At 43.9% G+C, this 27,012-nt stretch overlaps 1 protein-coding gene across 1 annotated transcript; it reads left to right on the plus strand.

Moving 5' to 3' along the window:
• The first annotated feature begins 4,157 nt into the window (after nt 1–4,157).
• Nucleotides 4,158–25,664, plus strand: LOC139400213 (tandem C2 domains nuclear protein-like). Its single transcript, XM_071145202.1, has 12 exons — nt 4,158–4,244; nt 4,520–4,591; nt 4,998–5,195; nt 5,570–5,716; nt 7,529–7,605; nt 9,917–9,998; nt 12,133–12,233; nt 13,699–13,815; nt 15,125–15,316; nt 24,656–24,761; nt 25,172–25,368; nt 25,554–25,664. The coding sequence occupies exons 2-12, from the start codon at nt 4,522–4,524 to the stop codon at nt 25,662–25,664; spliced, it is 1,398 nt and encodes a 465-aa protein (XP_071001303.1). The 5' UTR covers nt 4,158–4,244; nt 4,520–4,521.
• Nucleotides 25,665–27,012: the final 1,348 nt, after the last annotated feature.

Genomic DNA, 27,012 nt, shown 5'->3' on the forward strand with positions numbered 1-27,012 from the left:
TGCAGGCCACCACCAGTTACCCCGGAGCTTTCTATATCTTCCAGATGCAGGCCACCACCAGTTACCCTGGAGCTTTCTATATCTTCCAGATGCAGGCCACCACCAGTTACCCCGGAGCTTTCTATATCTTCCAGATGCAGGCCACCACCAGTTACCCTGGAGCTTTCTATATCTTCCAGATGCAGGCCACCACCAGTTACCCCGGAGCTTTCTATATCTTCCAGATCAAAGGACCGGGCAACGAGGGACGAGAGTTCTACATTAGGGTGAGGGAGGGAGGAGCATTCTACAAGAGGGAGAGGGAGGGAGGGAGGGAGGAGCGCTCTACAGGAGGGAGAGGGAGGGAGGAGCATTCTACAAGAGGGGGAGGGAGGGAGGGAGGGAGGGGAGTTTTAGATGAGGGAGGGAGGAGCGTTCTACATGAGGGAGAGGGAGGGAGAAGCATTCTACAAGAGGGAGAGGGATAGAGGGAGGGAGGGAGGGAGGGAGGAGAGTTTTAGATGAGGGAGGGAGGGAGGGAGGGAGGGAGGGAGGGAGGGAGGGAGGGAGGGAGGGAGGGAGGGAGGGGAGTTTTGGATGAGGGAGGGAGGAGCGTTCTACAAGAGGGAGGGAGGGAGGGAGCGAGGGAGGGAGGAGAGTTTTAGATGAGGGAGGGAGGAGCGTTCTACATGAGGGAGAGGGAGGGAGGGAGGGAGGGAGGAGCGTTCTACATGAGGGAGAGGGAGGGAGGAGCGTTCTACATGAGGGGGAGGGAGGGAGGAGCGTTCTACATGAGGGAGAGGGAGGAGCATTCTACAGGAGGTAGAGAGGAGCGTTCTACAGGAGGTAGAGGGGGGAGGGAGGAGCGTTCTACATGAGGGAGAGGGAGGGAGGGAGGAGCGTTCCAAATGAGGGAGAGGGAGGAGCGTTCTACAGGAGGGAGGAGAGTTCTACGGGAGGGACGATAGTTCTACGGGAGGGTGGGAGGGAGGAGAGCTCTGCTGGAGGGTGGGAGGGAAGGAGGTTAGGAGCGTTCTATGGAGGGTGGGAGGGAAGGAGGGAGGAGCGTTCTACAGGGGGGAAGGAGGAGAGTTCTACGGGAGGGAGGAGAGTTTTACGGGAGGGTGGGAGGGAGGAGCGTTCTACAGGAGGGTGGGAGGGAGGGGCGTTCTACAGGAGGGTGGGAGGAGCGTTCTACGGGAGGGAGGGAGGAGTGTTCTACGGGAGGGAGGGAGGAGAGTTCTACGGGAGAGAGGGAGGAGAGTTCTACGGGAGGGAGGAGAGTTCTACGGAAGGGTGGGAGGAGTGTTCTACGGGAGGGAGGGAGGAGTGTTCTACGGGAGGGAGGGAGGGAGGGAGGAGAGTTCTACGGGAGGGAGGGAGGGAGGGAGGGAGGGAGGAGAGTTCTACGGGAGGGAGGGAGGAGAGTTCTACGGGAGGTTGGGAGTGAGGAGAGTTCTGCGGGAGGGAGGGAGGAGTGTTCTATGAGAGGGAGGGAGGAGAGTTCTACGGGAGGGTGGGAGGAGAGTTCTACGGGAGGGAGGGAGGAGAGTTCTACGGGAGGGAGGGAGGAGTGTTCTACGGGAGGGAGGGAGGAGAGTTCTACGGGAGGGAGGAGTGTTCTACGGGAGGGAGGGAGGAGAGTTCTACGGGAGGGAGGGAGGAGAGTTCTACGGGAGGGTGGGAGGGAGGAGAGTTCTGCTGGAGGGTGGGAGGGAGGAGAGTTCTGCTGGAGGGTGGGAGGGAAGGAGGGAGGAGCGTTTTACAGCGTGGCTGATGTATTGTTGCCTACCCTGACCACCTGAGGAGCGGCCCATCAGAAAGTCCAGGATCCAGTATGTGCTTAGTATAGTTGGCCAGGAGATGGGGCACTAAGAGTGTGTTGCGTTAGAGATGCTCTACTCTGCTAGATTCTGATTGTGTTCTCTGAGATTAGAGGTGTCCTCAGCTGTTTGTTTTTTGGTGTGAAATAATCTACTGCAAAGACGGTGATGGAATCTTTCCAACGTACACTGTGGTGTATAATACTGTGCTGAATCCACTGTGTGCTCATGATTCGTGAGTGTTTGATCTGAAACCATAAATCATGACTTGTGTGTAGGAATGTAGGAAGTGGTTTTAACTTAACCACTGCTATGCGGAAGGGAAAGGCATGTTGCCAGTGCTGCCAGTGCTGCAAGTATTCAGACCCCTTGACTTTTTCCATATTTTGTTACGTTATTCTAAAATTGATTAAATTGTTTGTTTTCCATATCAATCTACACACAATACCCCATAATGACATCACAATACCCCATAATGACATCACAATACCCCATAATGACATCACAATACCCCATAATGACATCACAATACCCCATAATGACAAAGCAAAAACCGTTTTTTTTTGCAAATCTATTAAAAATAAAAAAACAGATACCTTATTTACATAAGTATTCAAGACCCTTTGCTGTGAGACTCAAAATTGAGCTCAGATGTTTCCAGAAGGAGTAATGAGATGTGAGATGCGATGCTGTCTGTCTCCTCTTCTCCCTGTTCACGAGAGGACTGACCAGTGAACCTGGTCAGTCCTCTCCAGTATCAACCTGTAAGTGAACCTGGTCAGTCCTCTCCAGTAACAACCTGTACGTGAACCTGGTCAGTCCTCTCCAATAACAACCTGTAAGTGAACCTGGTCAGTCCTCTCCAGTAACAACCTGTAAGTGAACCTGGTCAGTCCTCTCCAGTAACAACCTGTAAGTGAACCTGGTCAGTCCTCTCCAGTAACAGCCTGTAAGTGAACCTGGTCAGTCCTCTCCAGTAACAACCTGTAAGTGAACCTGGTCAGTCCTCTCCAGTAACAACCTGTAAGTGGACCTGGTCAGTCCTCTCCAGTATCAACCTGTAAGTGAACCTGGTTAGTCCTCTCCAGTAACAACCTGTAGGTGAACCTGGTCAGTCCTCTCCAGTAACAACCTGTAAGTGAACCTGGTCAGTCCTCTCCGGTAACAACCTGTAAGTGAACCTGGTCAGTCCTCTCCAGTATCAACCTGTAAGTGAACCTGGTCAGTCCTCTCCAGTAACAACCTTATGTAACAATGCCATGTCAAAGTTATTCTCCTTATATAACAATGCCATGTCAAAGTTATTCTCCTTATGTAACAATGCCATGTCAAAGTTATTCTCCTTATGTAACAATGCCATGTCAAAGTTATTCTCCTTATGTAACAATGCCATGTCAAAGTTATTCTCCTTATGTAACAATGCCATGTCAAAGTTATTCTCCTCATGTACTGATTTTGGGGATTAGCAACAAAAGCCAATAGTGGCCAACACTGGGAGGTCAAATGAGGATACTTCTGATCAGGGTAATACATGCTCACATGGAGATCACATGAATAGACTATAACATGGAGATCACATGAATAGACTATAACGTGGAGATCACATGAATAGACTATAACGTGGAGATCACATGAATAGACTATAACATGGAGATCACATGAATATACTATAACGTGGAGATCACATGAATAGACTGTAACATGGAGATCACATGAATAGACTATAACGTGGAGATCACATGAATAGACTATAACGTGGAGATCACATGAATAGACTATAACATGGAGATCACATTAATAGACTATAAGGTGGAGATCACATGAATAGACTGTAACATGGAGATCACATGAATAGACTATAACGTGGAGATCACATGAATAGACTATAACATGGAGATCACATGAATAGACTATAACGTGGAGATCACATGAATAGACTATAACGTGGAGATCACATGAATAGACTATAACATGGAGATCACATGAATAGACTATAACGTGGAGATCACATGAATAGACTATAACATGGAGATCACATGAATAGACTATAACATGGAGATCACATGAATAGACTATAACATGGAGATCACATGAATAGACTATAACGTGGAGATCACATGAACAGACTATACCATTCTTTATCTTTATTAAGGAAGCAATTGAGACTCCTGCATGTTTATTATTAATTTTGTTTTTGGAGAAGGAAGCTTGTTAATCTTGAGAACGTCTCGTTGAAGGGCATTAGCGGAGAGAGAGGAAGCATGTCAACAGAACCAACCAGCCTTAAACTCGACGGGCACTAGGACCTAAAACGTGTCTGTGGTTCCAGTGGAAGTTAAGGACGAGGACAGTTTGGGAGAATACCCACTATTCCAGCTGTTCTATAGAGAAGTACTGAAAGAAGTTGTGCGTCTTCCCGGGGCGGGAATATCTGCTTAGCAGGTTTTCATACATTTGTTTTAGTTTGGCTAATGTGGTTATTGTGAGATGATAATAATTGCTGAAATGTCTAGGAATCGTTTCTACCTATGTATCTCTTCTCATCAGAAGATATAGCTGACTCCTGTCAATTTATTTCTTGACCTATTCTGTCGTCAGAAAGATAAATCGCAGTCAGTTATTTGAATGTAAATTCTCAGAAACTTTCAAGCGGTATTACAGTTGGCTTCGTGCTGCTGTTTATTCTGTTGTGTACTCTGATTACGACTCTGTTACAGGCATGGCAATGGAATGCATCAAGAACTGTTGCAAGACCTTCCTAGGCAAGGACGCCGAGATAGAACAGCAAGGTAGTAAATTGTTAATTTTATACATATAAAAAATAAATAAATAGCCTATTGGATTACTATCAAATGTTTATTAAAGAAAATACATTGATTAGCCTCTATCCTTTGTGTTATTTTTTATCTCTTTTTAATGTAGTACCATATAGTCTACAGCCGGATTTATTTTACCAGGCAAGTCGATTAAGAACAAATTCTTATTTATAACGACGGCCTGTCGTTCTGCCTGTTCAGAACGACAGATTTGTACCTTGTCAGCTGGGGGATTCAAACTTGCAACCTTTCAGTTACTAGTCCAACGCTCTCACCACTAGGCTACCCTGCCGCCCCGTCCATAAAATGTGATGGATGTCTACTACTTAGTAAACTGAAGTCCCTCTGAGGAAAAATAATGGTTTATTCTACTTTGTAGTGATTACAATGAAGATGCCCCCTGCCAGAGCTATCTCAGGTGGCCCCAGGAAGGGTGTAGGGGTATCAGAGGACTATCTCCTCTCTAAACTCCCCTTGGATGGAAAAGAGATCCCCTTTGTCCTCCCCACGTTCAAACCTTCCTACATCCAACCACGAGGATCACGTTACCTCGGCTACCAGACACCAGGGCTACACAGTATGTATCAAGTCAATCAATCAGTGTCTTTACTGTCACAAATGTGGACATTTTTTACAACCACCATTGTCTGGGCTTTTCTCAGAGTGAAAATGTATATCAATTAATGTTTTATTGCTAATATCATAATGTACATACTGTATTGACAATGGCAATATGTTCAAACAGTGGCAATAGTCTCTCTGTGTGTACCCCTGGTTTAGGTGATGTGTTATGTAACTTCTGACCTGTGACCTCTAACCTCTATGTATCCCAGGTTTAGGGAATGTGTTAGGTAACCTCTGACCTGTGACCTCTAACCTCTGTGTATCCCAGGTTTAGGGAATGTGTTATGTAACTTCTGACCTGTGACCTCTAACCTCTATGTACCCCAGGTTCAGCCAGGAGCACCTATGCAGAGAGGAAGGCGGAGCTGTCAGGGGCCAGACACATAGTCTATAACCCCGACTCCTCCCCCAACATGTCTCCCGGAACAACACGACACAGCAATCTGAAAAAGAGTCCCCGGGGCTCAGAATCAGGTGTGTACTGTAATATCACCCCTGACCCCTAACCCTGTACTGTAATATCACCCTGACCCCTAACCCTGTACTGTAATATCACCCTGACCCCTAACCCTGTACTGTAATATCACCCTGACCCCTGACCCTGTTCTGTAATATCACCCCTGACCCCTAACCCTGTACTGTAATATCACCCTGACCCCTAACCCTGTACTGTAATATCACCCTGACCCTGTACTGTAATATCACCCTGACCCCTAACCCTGTACTGTAATATCACCCTGACCCCTGACCCTGTACTGTAATATCACCCTGACCCTGTACTGTAATATCACCCTGACCCCTAACCCTGTTCTGTAATATTACCCTGACCCCTAACCCTGTACTGTAATATCACCCTGACCCCTAACCCTGTACTGTAATATCACCCTGACCCCTAACCCTGTACTGTAATATCACTCCTGACCCCTAGTGTACTGTAATATCACCCCTGACCCCTAGTGTACTGTAATTTCACCCCTGACCCCTAGTGTACTGTAATATCACCCCTGACCCCTAGTGTACTGTAATTTCACCCCTGACCCCTAGTGTACTGTAATTTCACCCCTGACCCCTAGTGTACTGTAATATCACCCCTGACCCCTAGTGTACTGTAATTTCACCCCTGACCCCTAGTGTACTGTGATTTCACCCCTGACCCCTAGTGTACTGTAATTTCACCCCTGACCCCTAGTGTACTGTAATTTCACCCCTGACCCCTAGTGTACTGTGATTTCACCCCTGAGCCCTAATGTACTGTATTTCACCCCTGACCCCTAGTGTACTGTAATATCACCCCTGACCCCTAGTGTACTGTAATATCACCCCTGACCCCTAGTGTACTGTAATATCACCCCTGACCCCTAGTGTACTGTAATATCACCCCTGACCCCTAGTGTACTGTAATTTCACCCCTGACCCCTAGTGTACTGTAATATCACCCCTGACCCCTAGTGTACTGTATTTCACCCCTGACCCCTAGTGTACTGTAATATCACCCCTGACCCCTAGTGTACTGTAATATCACCCCTGACCCCTAGTGTACTGTAATTTCACCCCTGACCCCTAGTGTACTGTAATTTCACCACTGACCCCTAGTGTACTGTAATATCACCCCTGACCCCTAGTGTACTGTATTTCACCCCTGACCCCTAGTGTACTGTAATATCACCCCTGACCCCTAGTGTACTGTATTTCACCCCTGACCCCTAGTGTACTGTAATATCACCCCTGACCCCTAGTGTACTGTAATATCACCCCTGACCCCTAGTGTACTGCAATATCACCCCTGACCCCTAGTGTACTGTAATATCACCCCTGACCCCTAGTGTACTGTAATATCACCCCTGACCCCTAGTGTACTGTAATATCACCCCTGACCCCTAGTGTACTGTAATATCACCCCTGACCCCTAGTGTACTGTAATATCACCCCTGACCCCTAGTGTACTGTAATATCACCCCTGACCCCTAGTGTACTGTAATATCACCCCTGACCCCTAGTGTACTGTAATATCACCCCTGACCCCTAGTGTACTGTAATATCACCCCTGACCCCTAGTCTACTGTAATATCACGGATAAGAAAAGTAATACCAGCTCATATTGGTTTATGTGTGAGGAGAGACCAGGACCTGTGGATCAGGTGTGTACTGTAAAATCATAAAGAGAAAATAATCCCATCATCATATTGCAAATTACTGAGATTTTCCTGTGTCTTAGTAACTATTTGCTTAGCTTTCACATTTGGAGAAAATGTATCTTAGCGTTAATACGGTTTGTTTGGCTTTCAGGTGGGAATGTGACGACTGGGAATCTGAGCAAATCCCTGTTTGACTTGTCCAACTCCAACCCTCCCAGCCACATACAGGTGAGTGAGGATGTTTATGCAATAACCAAACCACCTGTATTGTTTACCTCTGACACATTCAGTGTGATGCCTCCTCCGTAAGCCAAAGCCTAAATCCACCTATGAGCTGCCATATCTTTGTGTTCCCCCCCCGCTCGGCCACATTCATGGTTTCCATCGACCGTCACTCACCTCTCGGCCTCTGAAAGACGGCGCAAAGCTCTGTTGATTGTGTTGAATGGAGTGGTAATCAATCACAATAATATGTAAGGTTTGGTTAGGGCTGGTCTGGGTGGGGTCCTCTTGGCTGTATTAGTAATATGAGGTGTATTGTATTGTACCGTAATCGCCAGTCATCAACAACACCGTTGGTTACCGGGTATATATATTGTGTGTATTTGTTATGAATACTTTTGGTCTCATGTCTCGCCCCCCCCCCCCCCCCCCCCCCAAAAAAAAAAAAAACACGATTAACATTACAATCTATCGTACATTACAATCTATCGTACATTACAATCTATCGTACAGAACCTCGTGATAAATAACGTGATAAACTTCAGTTTGACTACGTGTTTCACAGCGTACTGATATTAGGCTTGCATCCTAAATTGCTCCCTATTCCCTACGTAGTGACCTATGGGCCCTGGACAAACAGTAGTTCACTATAAAGGACATAGGGAGTCATTTAGAACACATCCTGTACCTGGTGGAACCTGGGCCAGAACTTTGTGATTGGATGCTTAGTGTGTTGTATTGTTAGTTGCTCTCATGCCTTATCGGGGAAGTCTAGCTGTTGAGCTGATGCTGTGTAGTGTAATATGGGGGAAGTCTAGCTGTTGCTGTGTAGTGTATTATGTAGTGTATTATGTAGTGTAATATGTAGTGTAATATGTAGTGTATTATGTATTATGTAGTGTATTATGTAGTGTATTATGTAGTGTATTATGTAGTGTATTATGTATTATGTAGTGTAATATGTAGTGTATTATGTATTATGTAGTGTATTATGTAGTGTATTATGTATTATGTAGTGTATTATGTAGTGTATTATGTAGTGTATTATGTAGTGTATTATGTTTTGTGTAGTGTATTATGTAGTGTAATATGTAGTGTATTATGTATTATGTAGTGTATTATGTAGTGTATTATGTATTATGTAGTGTATTATGTAGTGTATTATGTAGTGTATTATGTATTATGTAGTGTAATATGTAGTGTATTATGTAGTGTATTATGTATTATGTAGTGTATTATGTAGTGTATTATGTATTATGTAGTGGATTATGTAGTGTATTATGTAGTGTAATATGTAGTGTAATATGTAGTGTATTATGTAGTGTATTATGTAGTGTATTATGTTTTGTGTAGTGTATTATGTAGTGTATTATGTATTATGTAGTGTATTATGTAGTTTATTATGTAGTGTATTATGTATTATGTAGTGTATTATGTAGTGTAATATGCAGTGTATTATGTAGTGTAATATGTAGTGTAATATGTAGTGTAATATGTAGTGTATTATGTAGTGTAATATGTAGTGTAATATGTAGTGTATTATGTATTATGTAGTGTATTATGTAGTGTATTATGTAGTGTATTATGTATTATGTAGTGTATTATGTAGTGTATTATGTAGTGTAATATGTAGTGTATTATGTAGTGTAATATGTAGTGTAATATGTAGTGTAAAATGTAGTGTAATATGTAGTGTATTATGTAGTGTAATATGTAGTGTATTATGTATTATGTAGTGTATTATGTAGTGTATTATGTAGTGTATTGTGTAGTGTATTATGTATTATGTAGTGTATTATGTAGTGTATTATGTAGTGTAATATGTAGTGTATTATGTAGTGTAATATGTAGTGTATTATGTAGTGTATTATGTAGTGTAATATGTAGTGTATTATGTATTATGTAGTGTAATATGTAGTGTAATATGTAGTGTATTATGTAGTGTAATATGTATTGTATTATGTAGTGTATTATGTAGTGTATTATGTAGTGTATTATGTAGTGTAATATGTAGTGTAATATGTAGTGTATTATGTAGTGTATTATGTAGTGTATTATGTAGTGTATTATGTAGTGTAATATGTAGTGTATTATGTAGTGTAATATGTAGTGTATTCATGCAGAGATAATAATACTCAGTCTGTTTGAACATCCTGTTCATGTCCTGTTGATTTCATGTTTTAATGTCACGCAAGGTTGTCTCTGTGTTTATTATGACAGTGTGTCCAGGGCCTAACACGTGTGTGTGTGTGTGTGTGTGTGTGTGTGTGTGTGTGTGTGTGTGTGTGTGTGTGTGTGTGTGTGTGTCCCATTGTAGCGTTACGACAGTGTGTCCAGTGTCCAGAGCAGCAGTGCATCGTCCTCCCAGAGGGACTCCCTGGAGAACAGCCGTAGCCTTGGTAACCATTACACACACACACACACACACACACCCCAGTCGTAGCCTTGGTAACCAATATAAAGGAAACCCTAAACCCTGACAACAGAACAAAGACAACAATCCACTTCCTAACAGACTTTGTCAGAATTATTATTTTTTATTTAGGAGGAAAATAGAACACACACACAATGCACGCACACACACACACACACACACACACACACACACACACACACACACACACACACACACACACACACACACACACACACACACACACACACACACACACACACACACACACACACACACATGTACATCAAGAATTTCACAATGCACAAATGCAGATGGATTTGTTCATGTTCAAGAGCTTGTTTTCCATTGATCTGACATGTCTCTGTTGGTGTTTTCCATTGATCTGACATGTCTCTGTTGGTGTTTTCCATTGATCTGACATGTCTCTGTTGGTGTTTTCCATTGATCTGACATGTCTCTGTTGGTGTTTTCCATTGATCTGACATGTCTCTGTTGGTGTTTTCCATTGATCTGACATGTCTCTGTTGGTGTTTTCCATTGATCTGACATGTCTCTGTTGGTGTTTTCCATTGATCTGACATGTCTCTCTGTTGGTGTTTTCCATTGATCTGCCATGTCTCTGTTGGTGTTTTCCATTGATCTGACATGTCTCTGTTGGTGTTTTCCATTGATCTGCCATGTCTCTGTTGGTGTTTTCCATTGATCTGCCATGTCTCTGTTGGTGTTTTCCATTGATCTGACATGTCTCTGTTGGTGTTTTCCATTGATCTGACATGTCTCTCTGTTGGTGTTTTCCATTGATCTGACATGTCTCTGTTGGTGTTTTCCATTGATCTGACATGTCTCTCTGTTGGTGTTTTCCATTGATCTGACATGTCTCTCTGTTGGTGTTTTCCATTGATCTGACATGTCTCTGTTGGTGTTTTCCATTGATCTGACATGTCTCTGTTGGTGTTTTCCATTGATCTGACATGTCTCTGTTGGTGTTTTCCATTGATCTGACATGTCTCTGTTGGTGTTTTCCATTGATCTGACATGTCTCTGTTGGTGTTTTCCATTGATCTGACATGTCTCTGTTGGTGTTTTCCATTGATCTGACATGTCTCTCTGTTGGTGTTTTCCATTGATCTGACATGTCTCTGTTGGTGTTTTCCATTGATCTGACATGTCTCTCTGTTGGTGTTTTCCATTGATCTGACATGTCTCTCTGTTGGTGTTTTCCATTGATCTGACATGTCTTTCTGTTGGTGTTTTCCATTGATCTGACATGCCTCTCTGTTGGTGTTTTCCATTGATCTGACATGTCTCTCTGTTGGTGTTTTCCATTGAGCCGACATGTCTCCCTGTTGGTGTTTTCCATTGATCTGACATGTCTCTCTGTTGGTGTTTTCCATTGAACCGACATGTCTCTCTGTTGGTGTTTTCCATTGATCTGACATGTCTCTCTGTTGGTGTTTTCCATTGAACCGACATGTCTCTCTGTTGGTGTTTTCCATTGATCTGACATGTCTCTCTGTTGGTGTTTTCCATTGATCTGACATGTCTCTGTTGGTGTTTTCCATTGATCTGACATGTCTCTGTTGGTGTTTTCCATTGATCTGACATGTCTCTGTTGGTGTTTTCCATTGATCTGACATGTCTCTGTTGGTGTTTTCCATTGATCTGACATGTCTCTGTTGGTGTTTTCCATTGATCTGACATGTCTCTCTGTTGGTGTTTTCCATTGATCTGACATGTCTCTGTTGGTGTTTTCCATTGATCTGACATGTCTCTGTTGGTGTTTTCCATTGATCTGACATGTCTCTCTGTTGGTGTTTGCCATTGATCTGACATGTCTCTCTGTTGGTGTTTTCCATTGATCTGACCAGTCTCTCTGTTGGTGTTTTCCATTGATCTGACATGTCTCTCTGTTGGTGTTTTCCATTGATCTGACATGTCTCTGTTGGTGTTTTCCATTGATCTGACATGTCTCTCTGTTGGTGTTTTCCATTTTGCTGACATGTCTCTGTTGGTGTTTTCCATTGATCTGACATGTCTCTCTGTTGGTGTTTTCCATTGAACCGACATGTCTCTCTGTTGTTTTTTTCCATTGAACCGACATGTGTCTGTCTTTGTAGAGTCCATCACGTTGTCTGGAGATGAGAGAGACTTGGGGAAGGTGTGTGTCCGGCTGAGTTACCAGGAGGCCCTGGAGCAGGTGTGGATCACGTTGGTACAGGTACGGTTATAGGCCGCGGGAGGAAGGGGCAGTCCCATGGGACTGAAGGGCCCATTGTACCTGCCTGCTAGGTGACTGAATGGAGCCTCTGTCTCAGATTGTTGGACCAGAAACTCCATCTCAATTTCTCCTCTCTCTCACAAGTCACTACTCTGTTAACTTCTGAGAAGTGTTTTACTGAGGTGAAATAATCACTACTTTGAGAGGTATTTTAGTGAAGAAAAATAATCACTGCTTTGAGAGGTATTTTAGTGAAGAAAAATAATCACTGCTTTGAGTTTATTTTTCAAATGTAAAGTAGATTAACAACCACTTCCGTTCCGATCACAAATTAGAAGGTCTGATCATATCACAAAATACGATCACAACGTAGATACACTAACAAATAAATTACTTCCACCCAAAAAACAAGAGAATTCCTGAGACACTTGGTTAGATGTGTCTGTATAATAAATACACTATGATACCTACTGTAGTCAGATCTCTAACTCTGTAGCCGGGCCTCTACCTCTGTAGCCGGGCCTCTACCTCTGTAGTCAGACCTCTACCTCTGTAGCCGGGCCTCTAACTCTGTAGTCAGACCTCTAACTCTGTAGCCGGACCTCTAACTCTGTAGCCGGACCTCTAACTCTGTAGCCGGACCGCTAACGCTGTAGCCGGACCTCTAACTCTGTAGCCAGGCCTCTAACTCTGAAGTCAGACCTCTAACTTTGTAGTCGGGCTTCTACCTCTGTAGCCGGGCCTCTACCTCTGTAGCCGGGCCTCTACCTCTGTAGCCGGGCCTCTACCTCTGTAGCCGGGCCTCTAACTCTGTAGCCGGGCCTCTAACTCTGTAGACGGGCCTCTAATTCTGTAGTCAGACCGCTAACGCTGTAGCCGGACCTCTAACGCTGTAGCCGGACCTCTAACTCTGTAGCCAGGCCTCTAACTATGTAGTCAGACCTCTGTAGCCGGGCCTCTAACTCTGTAGTCAGACCTCTAACTCTGTAGACTGACCTCATCTCATATGCATACGTATATACTGTACTCTATATCATCGACTGTATCCTTATGTAATACATGTATCACTAGCCACTTTAAACTATGCCACTTTGTTTACATACTCACATACTTACATATCTCATTTGTACATACTGTACTCGATACCATCTACTGTATCTTGCCTATGCTGCTCTGTACCATCACTCATTCATATATCCTTATGTACATATTCTTTATCCCCTTACACTGTGTACAAGACAGTAGTTTTGGAATTGTTAGTTAGATTACTTGTTATTACTGCATTGTCGGAACTAGAAGCACAAGCATTTCGCTACACTCGCATTAACATCTGCTAACCATGTGTATGTGACAAATACAATTTGATTTGATTTGATTCTAACTCTGTAGACTGACCTCTAACTCTGTAGCCGGGCCTCTAACTCTGTAGCCAGACCTCTAAGTCTTATTTCTCTCCTTCTCTCAGTGTAAGGATGTGTCCCTCGCTCAGAACAGCAGTGAGCAGCAGCAGATGAGCTTTAAAGGCATCATCACTATGAGCAAACCAGTACAGTTCAAGAGCTCCGTCAAGGAAGGATCTCCGGTAAGTTATTTAACATCTGTCTAGATGTCTGTCTGGGAGAAAGTAAAAGTTATTCTCTCTGGCAACTAACGTTCTTCCATCCTCTCCCCTGGGCATTACATAGGCTAACCTGGTCATGTATCCACAAAGCGTCTCTGAGTAGGAGTGCTGGTCTAGAATCAGTTTGGCCTTTTAGATCAGAATGAATAAGACTATATGGACAGATCCTAGACATAATTAATAAGACTATATGAACAGATCCTAGATCAGAATGAATAAGACTACATGGACAGATCCTAGATCAGAATGAATAAGATCATATGGACAAGAATAAGATTGAATAAAATTATATGGACAGATCCTAGATCAGAATGAATAAGACTATATGGACAGATCCTAGATCAGAATGAATGAATAAGATTATATGGACAGATCCTAGATCAGCACTCATTCTCTAAGATGCTTTGTGGATACGGGCCCAGATGTTTTTATTTATTTTACCTTTATATAGTCAGTTAAGAACCTTTATATAGTCAGTTAAGAACACATTTTCAATGACGGCCTAGGAACAGTGTTCAGGGGCAGAACGAGAGCTCAGGGATTTGAACTTGCAACCTTTCGGTTACTAGTCCAACTCTCTAGCCACTAGGCTACCCTGCCACCCCAAAACCAAGGAAAATAGATATAGATATAGATAGCTAGATAGATAGATAGATAGATAGGTAGAGAGAGAGAGAGAGACAGAGAGATCTCCTCTGAGCTCCACGTCACTGGCTTTTAGTTCTCACTGGTAGTTTAGCCTCTTATTGAGCGCAGTGTTTCTGTTGCTGAGCTGTTGCAGGCCTGAAGAGTCAATGGCTGGAAATTAAGTGAGAACAGGATTCCTCCATTTGCACTGTTGATGCTTTTTGCTCCACTTGGTTCTACGAGTAAGTGAAGAAATAATGTGATCCTCTCTGATAACATACTACCAGGTACTAGTCAGAGTGGAGTACTGTCCTAATCTACCAGGTACTAGTCAGAGTGGAGTACCGTCCTAATCTACCAGGTACTAGTCAGAGTGGAGCACCGTCCTAATCTACCAGGTACTAGTCAGAGTGGAGCACCGTCCTAATCTACCAGGTACTAGTCAGAGTGGAGTACCATCCTAATCTACCAGGTACTAGTCAGAGTGGAGTACCGTCCTAATCTACCAGGTACTAGTCAGAGTGGAGTACCGTCCTAATCTACCAGGTACTAGTCAGAGTGGAGTACCATCCTAATCTTCTATCTCTGCTCCCTCCCTCCCTCCCTCCCTCCCTCCCTCCCTCCCTCCCTCCCTCCCTCCCAGGACACAGTCTTCATGGAGACCTTTGTGTTTACGTTGCGGCTGCAGCAGCTGCGTTGCAGTGCTCTGGTATTCCGGCTGCAGACCCACCACCCCAGGAAGAGAACGGTGGCAGAGTGTGTCCTCTCCCTCAGACAGCTGGGCCCTGAGGAGACACAGCACTGGATGGAGCTCAGCCCTCTTTCCAAGACCACTGTGAGTATAGAGTTGTACAGCATAGAAAGGATGACTAGAAAATCTATTCCAACTCAGTGGCCTTGTGGTTTTGAGTGTCCGGCCTGAGATTGGAACTTTGTGGATTTTGATCAACCAACCGAGTCACACCGAAGCGTGTAAAAATGAGTCAGGGAGGTGACCAAGAACCCGATAGTCAAACTGAGCATTTGGGGAAGAAGGGCCTTGGTCTGGAAGGTGACCAAGAACCCGATAGTCACTCTGACAGAGCTCCAGAGTTCCTTTGTGGAGATGGGAGAACCTTCCAGAAGGACAAAAATATTTGCAGAACTCCACCAAGTACTTTGCTTCTTGAGTCATCTCTCTCCGCTCTTTCCACACAGACCTAGCCACGCCCCCTGTCACTCAAGGAGCAGCATTTGATGTTCCTCAACCACGAGACACTTGTGTTCAGTCTACATGGTCAATGCAGCACATGGAACAATGTTGACGACAACAATGCTGTTTTCACTTTGCTTCTTAATATAAATCCACTAGCGTTCTATAATTACAATATTAGTTTGTGTTTCTTACATCAGCAAACAGCTAGTTTGCCTTTTCTTAGCATGTTGCCCTAAGTAGATGTACTAACCGACTTGCCAACGCTATAGTTTGTTAACAAGAAATTTGTGGAGTGGTTGAAAAACAAGTTTTAATGACTCCAACCTTTTTTTATTTTTTGACAACTTTTACTTCTCTACATACCTAAAGAAAATACTGTACTTTTTACTCCATACATTTTCCCTGAACCCTAAAAATATTAATTACATTTTGAATGCTTAGCAGGACAGGAAAATGGTCTAATTCACACACTTATAAAGAGAACATCCCTGTTCATCCCTACTGCCTCTGATCTGGCAGACTCACCAAAACACAAATGCTTTGTTTGTAAATTATGTCTGAGCGTTGGAGTGTGCCCCTGGCTATCTGTAAATGATGTCTGAGTGTTGGAGTGTTCCCCTGGCTATCTGTAAATTATGTCTGAGTGTTGGAGTGTTCCCCTGGCTATCTGTAAATTATGTCTGAGCGTTGGAGTGTTCCCCTGGCTATCTGTAAATTATGTCTGAGCGTTGGAGTGTGCCCCTGGCTATCTGTAAATTATGTCTGAGCATTGGAGTGTGCCCCTGGCTATCTGTAAATGATGTCTGAGTGTTGGAGTGTTCCCCTGGCTATCTGTAAATTATGTCTGAGCGTTGGAGTGTTCCCCTGGCTATCTGTAAATTATGTCTGAGCGTTGGAGTGTGCCCCTGGCTATCTGTAAATGATGTCTGAGCGTTGGAGTGTTCCCCTGGCTATCTGTAAATTATGTCTGAGCGTTGGAGTGTTCCCCTGGCTATCCGTAAATTATGTCTGAGCGTTGGAGTGTGCCCCTGGCTATCTGTAAATTATGTCTGAGCGTTGGAGTGTTCCCCTGGCTATCTGTAAATTATGTCTGAGCGTTGGAGTGTGCCCCTGGCTATCTGTAAATTATGTCTGAGCGTTGGAGTGTGCCCCTGGCTATCTGTAAATGATGTCTGAGTGTTGGAGTGTTCCCCTGGCTATCTGTAAATTATGTCTGAGCGTTGGAGTGTGCCCCTGGCAATCTGTAAATTATGTCTGAGCGTTGGAGTGTGCCCCTGGCTATCTGTAATGATGTCTGAGTGTTGGAGTGTGCCCCTGGTTATCTGTAATGATGTCTGAGTGTTGGAGTGTGCCCCTGGCTATCTGTAAATGATGTCTGAGCGTTGGAGTGTGCCCCTGGCTATCTGTAATGATGTCTGAGTGTTGGAGTGTGCCCCTGGCTATCTGTAATGATGTCTGAGCGTTGGAGTGTTCCCCTGGCTATCTGTAAATGATGTCTGAGTGTTGGAGTGTGCCCCTGGCTATCTGTAAATGATGTCTGAGTGTTGGAGTGTGGCCCCTGGCTATTTGTAAATTATGTCTGAGTGTTGGAGTGTGCCCCTGGCTATCTGTAAATTATGTCTGAGCGTTGGAGTGTTCCCCTGGCTATCTGTAAATGATGTCTGAGTGTTGGAGTGTGCCCCTGGCTATCTGTAAATGATGTCTGAGTGTTGGAGTGTGCCCCTGGCTATCTGTAAATTATGTCTGAGCGTTGGAGTGTTCCCCTGGCTATCTGTAAATGATGTCTGAGTGTTGGAGTGTTCCCCTGGCTATCTGTAAATGATATCTGAGTGTTGTAGAGTGCCCCTGGCTATCTGTAAATGATGTCTGAGTGTTGGAGTGTCCCCCTGGCTATCTGTAAATGATGTCTGAGTGTTGGAGTGTTCCCCTGGCTATCTGTAAATTATGTCTGAGTGTTGGAGTGTGCCCCTGGCTATCTGTAAATGATGTCTGAGTGTTGGAGTGTGCCCCTGGCTATCTGTAAATTATGTCTGAGCGTTGGAGTGTTCCCCTGGCTATCTGTAAATGATGTCTGAGTGTTGGAGTGTTCCCCTGGCTATCTGTAAATGATATCTGAGTGTTGTAGAGTGCCCCTGGCTATCTGTAAATGATGTCTGAGTGTTGGAGTGTTCCCCTGGCTATCTGTAAATTATGTCTGAGTGTTGGAGTGTTCCCCTGGCTATCTGTAAATGATGTCTGAGTGTTGGAGTGTTCCCCTGGTTATCTGTAAATGATGTCTGAGCGTTGGAGTGTGCCCCTGGCTATCTGTAATGATGTCTGAGTGTTGGAGTGTGCCCCTGGCTATCTGTAATGATGTCTGAGTGTTGGAGTGTTCCCCTGGCTATCTGTAAATGATGTCTGAGTGTTGGAGTGTGCCCCTGGCTATCTGTAAATGATGTCTGAGTGTTGGAGTGTGGCCCCTGGCTATTTGTAAATGATGTCTGAGTGTTGGAGTGTTCCCCTGGCTATCTGTAAATGATGTCTGAGTGTTGGAGTGTGCCCCTGGCTATCTGTAAATTATGTCTGAGCATTGGAGTGTTCCCCTGGCTATCTGTAAATGATGTCTGAGTGTTGGAGTGTGCCCCTGGCTATCTGTAAATGATGTCTGAGCGTTGGAGTGTTCCCCTGGCTATCTGTAAATGATGTCTGAGTGTTGGAGTGTGCCCCTGGCTATCTGTAAATGATGTCTGAGTGTTGGAGTGTGCCCCTGGCTATCTGTAAATGATGTCTGAGCATTGGAGTGTTCCCCTGGCTATCTGTAAATTATGTCTGAGTGTTGGAGTGTGCCCCTGGCTTTGTGTAAATGATGTCTGAGTGTTGGAGTGTGCCCCTGGCTATCTGTAAATTATGTCTGAGCGTTGGAGTGTTCCCCTGGCTATCTGTAAATTATGTCTGAGCGTTGGAGTGTTCCCCTGGCTATCTGTAAATTATGTCTGAGCGTTGGAGTGTTCCCCTGGCTATCTGTAAATTATGTCTGAGTGTTGGAGTGTGCCCCTGGCTATCTGTAAATTATGTCTGAGTGTTGGAGTGTTCCCCTGGCTATCTGTAAATTGAAAAACAAAAAACAAAATGGTGCCATCTGGTTTGCTTCATATAAGGAGTTTGAAATTATTTATACTTTTACTTTCGATACTTAAGTATATTTTATAAATTACATTTACTTTTGATGCTTAAGTAAATTTAAAACCAAATAATTTTAGACTTTTATTCAAGTAGTATTTTACTGGGTGACTTTCACTTTTCCTCAAGTCATTTTCTATTAACATATCTTTACTTTTACTTTCCCCCGCTGTAATTGAGTGCAGAAAATGCAGAAATTATAAAAGTGCTGAAATTTATTTTGGTTGAAGTTGAATTGAACAGTATAAACCAATCAGAATGGAGAAAGACTCACTGAAATCACTTAGAATATACAGTTGAAGTCTGAAGTTTACATACAACTTAGGTTGGAGTCATTAAAACCTTTTCAACCACTCCATAAGTTTCTTGTTAACAAACTATAGTTTTGGAAGTCGGTTAGGACATCTACCTCGTGCATGACATAAGTAATTTTTCCAACAATTGTATACAGACAGATTATTTCACTTATCATTCACTGTATCACAATTCCAACAGCTTGGAAAATTCCAGAAAATAATGTCATGGCTTTAGAAGCTTCTGATAGGCTAATTGACATCATTTGAGTCAATGTGTACACCTGTGGATGTATTTCAATTCCTGCTCAGCGAGGAAGAAGCCACTGCTCCAAAACCGCCATAAAAAAGCCAGGCTACAGTTTGCAATTGCACATGGGGACAAAGATCGTACTTTTTGGAGAAATGTTCTCTGGTCTGATGAAACAAAAACAGAACTGTTTGGCCATAATGACCATCGTTATGTTTGGAGGAAAAAGGGGGAGCTTGCAAGCCGAAGAACACCATCCCAACCGTGAAGCACGGGGGTGGAGGCATCATGTTGTGGGGGTGCTTTGCTGCAGGAGGGACTGGTGCACTTCACAAAATAGATGGCATCATGAGGAAGGAAAATGATGTGGATATGTTGAAGCAACATCTCAAGACATCAGTCAGGAAGGTAAAGCTTGGTCACAAATGGGTCTTCCAAATGGACAATGACCCCAAGCATACTTCCAAAGTTGTGGCAAAATGTCTTAAGGACAACAAAGTCAAGATATTGGAGTGGCCACCACAAAGCCCTGTCCTCAATCCAATAGAACATTTGTGGGCAGAACTGAAAAAGCGTGTGCGAGCAAGGAGGCCTACAAACCTGACTCAGTTACACCAGCTCTGTCAGGAGGAATGGGCCAAAATTCCCCCAATTTATTGTGGGAAGCTTGTGGAAGGCCACCCGAAACGTTTGACCCAACCCAATTTAAAGGCCAAATACTAATTGAGTGTATGTAAACTTCTGACCCACTGGGAATGTGATGAAAGAACTAAAAGCTGAAATAAATCATTCTCTCTACTATTATTCTGACATTTCACATTCTTAAAATAAAGTGGCGATCCTAACTGACCTAAGACAGGGAATTTTTACTCAGATTAAAATGTCAGGAATTGTGTAAAACTGAGTTTAAATGTATTTGGCTAAGGTGTATGTAAACTTCCGACTTCAACTGTATGTGTTGCCACCCTAGGATCGCTCACTACTCATAAAGCACACTGGGGTCACTCCCTACTCATAAAAGCAAAAGGTAGAACTTTTATTATTGAAAAACTAAAAATACCGTCATACCGTCCGTGATATCATATTTTGGCCATATCGCCCAGCCCTACTTCCAGCAGCACAACGACCCTAAGCACACAGTCAAGACAACGCAGGAGTTGCTTCGGGAAAAGTCTCTGAATGTCCTTGAGTGGCCCAGCCAGAGCCCGGACTTGAACCCGATCAAACATCTCTGGAGAGACCTGAAAATAGCTGTGCAGCGACGCTCCTCATCCAACCTGACAGAGCTTGAGGTGTTCTGCAGAGAAGAATGGGAGAAACTCCCCAAAAACTCCCCAAAGTTGCTTCAACAAAGTACTGAGTAAAGGGTCTGAATACCTATGTAAATGTGATATTTCATTTATTCATTATTTATATATAAATTTGCAAACATTTCTAAAAACCTGTTTTTGCTTTGTCATTATGAGGCATTGTGATGTCATTATGGGGTATTGTGATGTCATTATGGGGTATTGTGATGTCATGATTGGGTATTGTGATGTCATTATGGGGTATTGTGTGTAGATTTACAAGGGGAAAAAAACAATTTAATCAATTTTAGAATAAACTGTCGTAAGAATATGTGGACAAAGTCAAGGGGTCTTAATACTTTCCCGAATGCACAGTTATATATTTAGTCCCTGTTTTCTATTCAGTGAATTTCATTAAGAAAAAAAGCCAAAGTTTTCACTCACGAACCTGCAGCCACTAGTTAGCTTGTCAGTGGAGTATCCCTCTAAACACCAACCATGTTCTCTGGGAGTGGTCCTCTGAACACCAACCTGTCCTCTGGGTGTATCCTTCTGAACACCAACCTGTCCTCTGGAAGTATCCCTCTAAACACCAGCCTGTCCTCTGGGAGTATCCCTCTAAACACCAACCTGTCGTCTGGGAGTATCCCTCTAAACACCAACCTGTCCTCTGGGAGTATCCCTCTAAACACCAACCTGTCATCTGGGAGTATCCTTCTAAACACCAACCTGTCCTCTGTGGAGTATCCCTCTAAACACCAACCTGTCCTCTGGGAGTATCCCTCTAAACACCAACCTGTTCACTGGGAGTATCCCTCTAAACACCAACCTGTCCTCTGGGAGTATCCCTCTAAACACCAACCTGTTCTCTGGGAGTATCCCTCTAAACACCAACCTGTCCTCTGGGAGTATCCCTCTAAACACCAACCTGTCCTCTGGGAGTATCCCTCTAAACACCAACCTGTTCACTGGGAGTATCGTCTTGGTCCCAGCTGCTGCTTTCATGATTCCTTTTACTGCCCAACTATGACGCACTGGCTTATTTGCAGTTTCTTAAGGCACCCAACCAAGCCCTTAGATAACACAGGCCTTAGACAGAGTCATACATACGAGTCAAATAAATTACATCTAGGGTCAAAGGTCAAAATTTCAGGTAGTCAAGGTCAGGGTGTTGAGCTTCCCTTTAGTTGTATCCCTCTTTCTGAAATAGACTAACCTGTCCTATGAAGAGTGTGTATTTGAAACAGTGGATACAATACATGCATCTTTAGAAAAAAGCTTTTATGTAGGCTCATTATGTGGAGAGTTGTTGATGGGGGTTATAGACTCATTATGTGGAGAGTTGTTGATGGGGGTTATAGACTCATTATGTGGAGAGTTGTTGATGGGGGTTATAGACTCATTATGTGGAGAGTTGTTGACGGGGGTTATAGGCTCATTTATGTGGAGAGTTGTTGACCGGGGTTATAGGCTCATTATGTGGAGAGTTGTTGACGGGGGTTATAGACTCATTATGTGGAGAGTTGTTGACGGGGGTTATAGGCTCATTATGTGGAGAGTTGTTGATGGGGGTATAGACTCATTATGTGGAGAGTTGTTGACGGGGGTTATAGGCTCATTATGTGGAGAGTTGTTGATGGGGGTTATAGGCTCATTATGTGGAGAGTTGTTGACGGGGGTTATAGGCTCATTATGTGGAGAGTTGTTGACGGGAGTTATAGGCTCATTATGTGGAGAGTTGTTGACGGGAGTTATAGGCTCATTATGTGGAGAGTTGTTGATGGGGGTTATAGACTCATTATGTGGAGAGTTGTTGATGGGGGTTATAGACTCATTATGTGGAGAGTTGTTGACGGGGGTTATAGGCTCATTTATGTGGAGAGTTGTTGACCGGGGTTATAGGCTCATTATGTGGAGAGTTGTTGACGGGGGTTATAGACTCATTATGTGGAGAGTTGTTGAAGGGGGTTATAGGCTCATTATGTGGAGAGTTGTTGATGGGGGTATAGACTCATTATGTGGAGAGTTGTTGACGGGGGTTATAGGCTCATTATGTGGAGAGTTGTTGATGGGGGTTATAGGCTCATTATGTGGAGAGTTGTTGACGGGGGTTATAGGCTCATTATGTGGAGAGTTGTTGACGGGGGTTATAGGCTCATTATGTGGAGAGTTGTTGACGGGGGTTATAGGCTCATTATGTGGAGAGTTGTTGACGGGGGTTATAGGCTCATTATGTGGAGAGTTGTTGACGGGGGTTATAGGCTCATTATGTGGAGAGTTGTTGACGGGGGTTATAGGCTCATTATGTGGAGAGTTGTTGACGGGGGTTATAGGCTCATTATGTGGAGAGTTGTTGACGGGGGTTATAGGCTCATTATGTGGAGAGTTGTTGACGGGGGTTATAGGCTCATTATGTGGAGAGTTGTTGACGAGGGTTATAGGCTCATTATGTGGAGAGTTGTTGACGGGGGTTATAGACTCATTGTGTGGAGAGTTGTTGACGGGGGTTACAGGCTCATTATGTGGAGAGTTGTTGACGGAGATCAGGTGATTTAGAAGCAATTGATGCAATAATATTCTTTAGAAATAGCCTTGTGTAATAATGGTTTTTAATGGACATTATAGGCATCTGAGGTACAGATGTAGGATCTTAATTTGAGCTGCATCTGGAAAATAATCATACGGCAACAGAAAATGTGGATTATAATTAATGGATATTTTTGAACGGGTTGATACCGTTTTCAAATCCGAACCTTCAAAGTGGAAATTACAAACTTCAGAAACCTTTTTAAACCTCAAATACACTACAAGTTTTACATGTCCTGCATTGCAGGGGAATTTTTGCCTGCAACAGGGTGATCAAATTACGATCCTACACCTGTATACACAGTCCAGGAAGTTTAAGAAAGGTTATGGACTGTACTTACCGTAACAGGAAACGTCCTTCTACATATTGTTGTTGTCAGACCTCAACATGTCCGCCTTGTGGCTGAAACGGGTCCTGCTCCGGCTGAAAAGCAGTGGCTGTCTGCTGAAAAGAGAAGCAGGGGACATGTGTCACTTGGTAATGGGAATGTCATTAAGAGCCAACTCTCTGATGCAGCATTGGATGCGTACCAAATGGCACCCTGTTCACTATTTTTTTTTTATATATGTACAAATATCCCAATGCCCCAGGGCAGTGATTGGGGACATTGCCCTGTGTAGGGTGCTGTCTTTCGGATGGGAATTGTTACGTCGCTACCTAGTCTGGCGTTACCTAGTCTGGCGTTACCATGCCTCCAAATCACGTTGTCATCACGTCGCTACCTAGTCTGGGGTTACCATACCTCCAAATCACGTTGTTGTCACGTCGTTACCTAGTCTGGCGTTACCATACCTCCAAATCACGTTGTTGTCACGTCGTTACCTAGTCTGGCGTTACCATACCTCCAAATCACGTTGTTGTCACGTCGTTACCTAGTCTGGCGTTACCATACCTCCAAATCACGTTGTTGTCACGTCGTTACCTAGTCTGGCGTTACCATACCTCCAAATCACGTTGTTGTCACGTCGTTACCTAGTCTGGCGTTACCATACCTCCAAATCACGTTGTTGTCACGTCGTTACCTAGTCTGGCGTTACCATACCTCCAAATCACGTTGTTGTCACGTCGTTACCTAGTCTGGCGTTACCATACCTCCAAATCACGTTGTTGTCACGTCGTTACCTAGTCTGGCGTTACCATACCTCCAAATCACGTTGTTGTCACGTCGTTACCTAGTCTGGCGTTACCATACCTCCAAATCACGTTGTTGTCACGTCGTTACCTAGTCTGGCGTTACCATACCTCCAAATCACGTTGTTGTCACGCCGCATTAGCTACCTAACCAAGTACAGGCGTTTGGGATGGCACCAGTGTGTTTAGCAACATGAGGTTGTTGGTAGGAAATGTGTCCAGTCTCCAGTGTCTGAGGTTTTCCTCTTCATCCTGTCCGTCTTTCTCCAGGTGTGTCACGCTGAGCTGCACCTGGCCACCTGTTTCCAGCCTGTTAACGGACGCATCCAACTGCAGGTCCTCGCTGCCCAGAACCTCCCTGCTCCACTCAGGCAGGGTAGGTGTCTATTTCACCTGACCAGACATGGGTTCAAAATGTTATTTAATAAAAATAAAAATTAATGTAGCTGTGCTCGATGGAAAGTCCAACAAGTGCCAACCCTGGCCACAACCAGGCACTCCGGGCAGGCTACAGCAGCAAATACTGAATGTTTGAGAAATATATCTAATAGGATTTGAACCCAGGTCTGGATCTGACCACCTACATGTCCATTCAAGTACATCATTCTTCGAAAACATTTGAAATTATTTGAATGATGAATAGTCTTGAGTGGCCATCCTTACAAATCCCGTCTGGTACGTCAGAAGCCTTTATGCTTCCGAGGCTAACGAGTAACCATTTTGCTTGTGTGTGTTTGTGTGTGTGTGTGTGTGTGTGTGTCCCTTCCTTCCTCGTCTGTGAAACAGCGTTCTTTGTGAAGATAGAGATGCAGCTGTTGGGCAGGGTGGTGATGAAGAAGAAGACTCACGTCCTGAAGTCCTCCGGGGGTCAGCTGACCTGGACTGAGTCTTTCTACTTCCCCTTGGCTCTGGACCAGAGCTTCCTGCTGTCAGTCAAACTGTACAGCCGCCGCTCTGTCAGACGAAAACACTTCCTCGGACAGGTGATAACGGCTTAACGTACTGAATCTGTTTGACTCTGTTGTTCCGTACGACGTTTCTTCTTATTGCCACTATCCATGCACACAAACGCTCTGCCTGTCTCGCTGGCACACACACCAGTAACCACGTGGAGTGTTTGCGTTTCGAAGATTAGGCCAGTTGCATAACAACGTACATTTTTCTGCAGGTTCACCTTGGCTTCGACAGCCCAACGCAGGAAGCAGCAGAGCAGTGGAGGGATAGCATGTCTCACCCCGAGAAGGTGGTGGCTGTATGGCACAGACTCAACGGGTCCTGAAACGCCTGTAGAAACTCACACGGCCTGTAGAAACTCACCACAGCCTGTAGAAACTCACACGGCCTGTAGAAACTCACACAGCCTGTAGAAACTCACCACAGCCTGTAGAAACTCACACAGCTTGTAGAAACTCACACAGCCTATATAAACTCACACAGCCTGTAGAAACTCACCTCACACAGCCTGTAGAAACTCACACAGCCTGTAGAAACTCACCTCACACAGCCTGTAGAAACTCACACAGCCTGTAGAAACTCACACAGCCTGTAGAAACTCACACAGCCTGTAGAAACTCACACAGCCTGTAGAAACTCACACAGCCTGTAGAAACTCACACAGCCTGTAGAAACTCACACAGCCTGTAGAAACTCACCACAGCCTATAGAAACTCACACAGCCTGTAGAAACTCACACAGCCTACATTCAAAATGGCACCCTATTTCAGGGGTTCTCAAAGTGGGGTCCACGGAGGTACTGACACGGAGTCTGCGGCTATATCTCAAAATATATATATAAAAAATATATATTTAAAAAGACAAAGAATATCTTATTAATATTACTAACAACAACAGGTTAAACACACATTTTCACATATGGATCTGTGGAATAAGTTTGTGGTGTGTAATACAATGTAATATTATTAACCTAAAATGTATGTTCTTAAAGGCCTAGTGCAGTCAAAAATGTGATTTTCCTATGTGTTATATATTAGAGGTTGGAATAATACTGTGAAATTGTGAAAACTATGATAAGGCCCTTTAAGTGTAAGAGCTGTTTGATAAGACCTGAAATCTGAAATCCTGTTTTGGTGGGATGGACTTTTGGTCCGCCTGGAGACATCACCAGGCGGTAAATGAATGAATCAAATCAAATCCAACTTTATTTGTCACATGCGCCGAAAACGACAGGTGTAGAGACCTTAACCGAAAGTGCAGTTCAATAAAGAGTTCAGAAAATATTTAACAAGTAAACTAAAGTAAAAATCATTAAAAAGTAACACAATAAAATAACAATAACGAGACGATATACAGGGGGGTATCAGTACCGAGTTAATGTGCGGGGGTTACAGGTTAGTCAAGGTCATTTGTACATGTAGATAGGGGTGAAGTGACTATGCACAGATAATAAACAGTGAGTTTAGTGGAGGGGGGGTGTCAATGTAATTTGTGGCCATTTGATTAATTGTTCAGCAGTCTTGGGGTGGGGGGTGGGGGTAGAAGCTGTTAAGGAGACTTTTGGTCCCAGACTTGGCGCTCCGGTACCGCTTGCCGTGCGGTAGCAGAGAGAACAGTCTGTGATTTGGGTGACTGGGGTAATCGCAGTTCTGATGACCAGAAGTTATTTTCGA

This window comes from Oncorhynchus clarkii, unplaced genomic scaffold, assembly GCF_045791955.1.
Source record: "Oncorhynchus clarkii lewisi isolate Uvic-CL-2024 unplaced genomic scaffold, UVic_Ocla_1.0 unplaced_contig_3317_pilon_pilon, whole genome shotgun sequence".
NCBI lineage: Eukaryota > Metazoa > Chordata > Actinopteri > Salmoniformes > Salmonidae > Oncorhynchus > Oncorhynchus clarkii.

Excerpts from the sequence above, each read along its gene's own strand:
- LOC139400213 (XM_071145202.1), top strand. The coding sequence starts at position 4,522 with ATGGCAATGGAATGCATCAAGAACTGTTGCAAGACCTTCCTAGGCAAG. Across the intron at positions 7,606-9,916 it reads ACCCTCCCAGCCACATACAG|CGTTACGACAGTGTGTCCAG; the intron begins GTGAGTGAGGAT and ends GTCCCATTGTAG. Across the intron at positions 13,816-15,124 it reads CCGTCAAGGAAGGATCTCCG|GACACAGTCTTCATGGAGAC; the intron begins GTAAGTTATTTA and ends CCTCCCTCCCAG.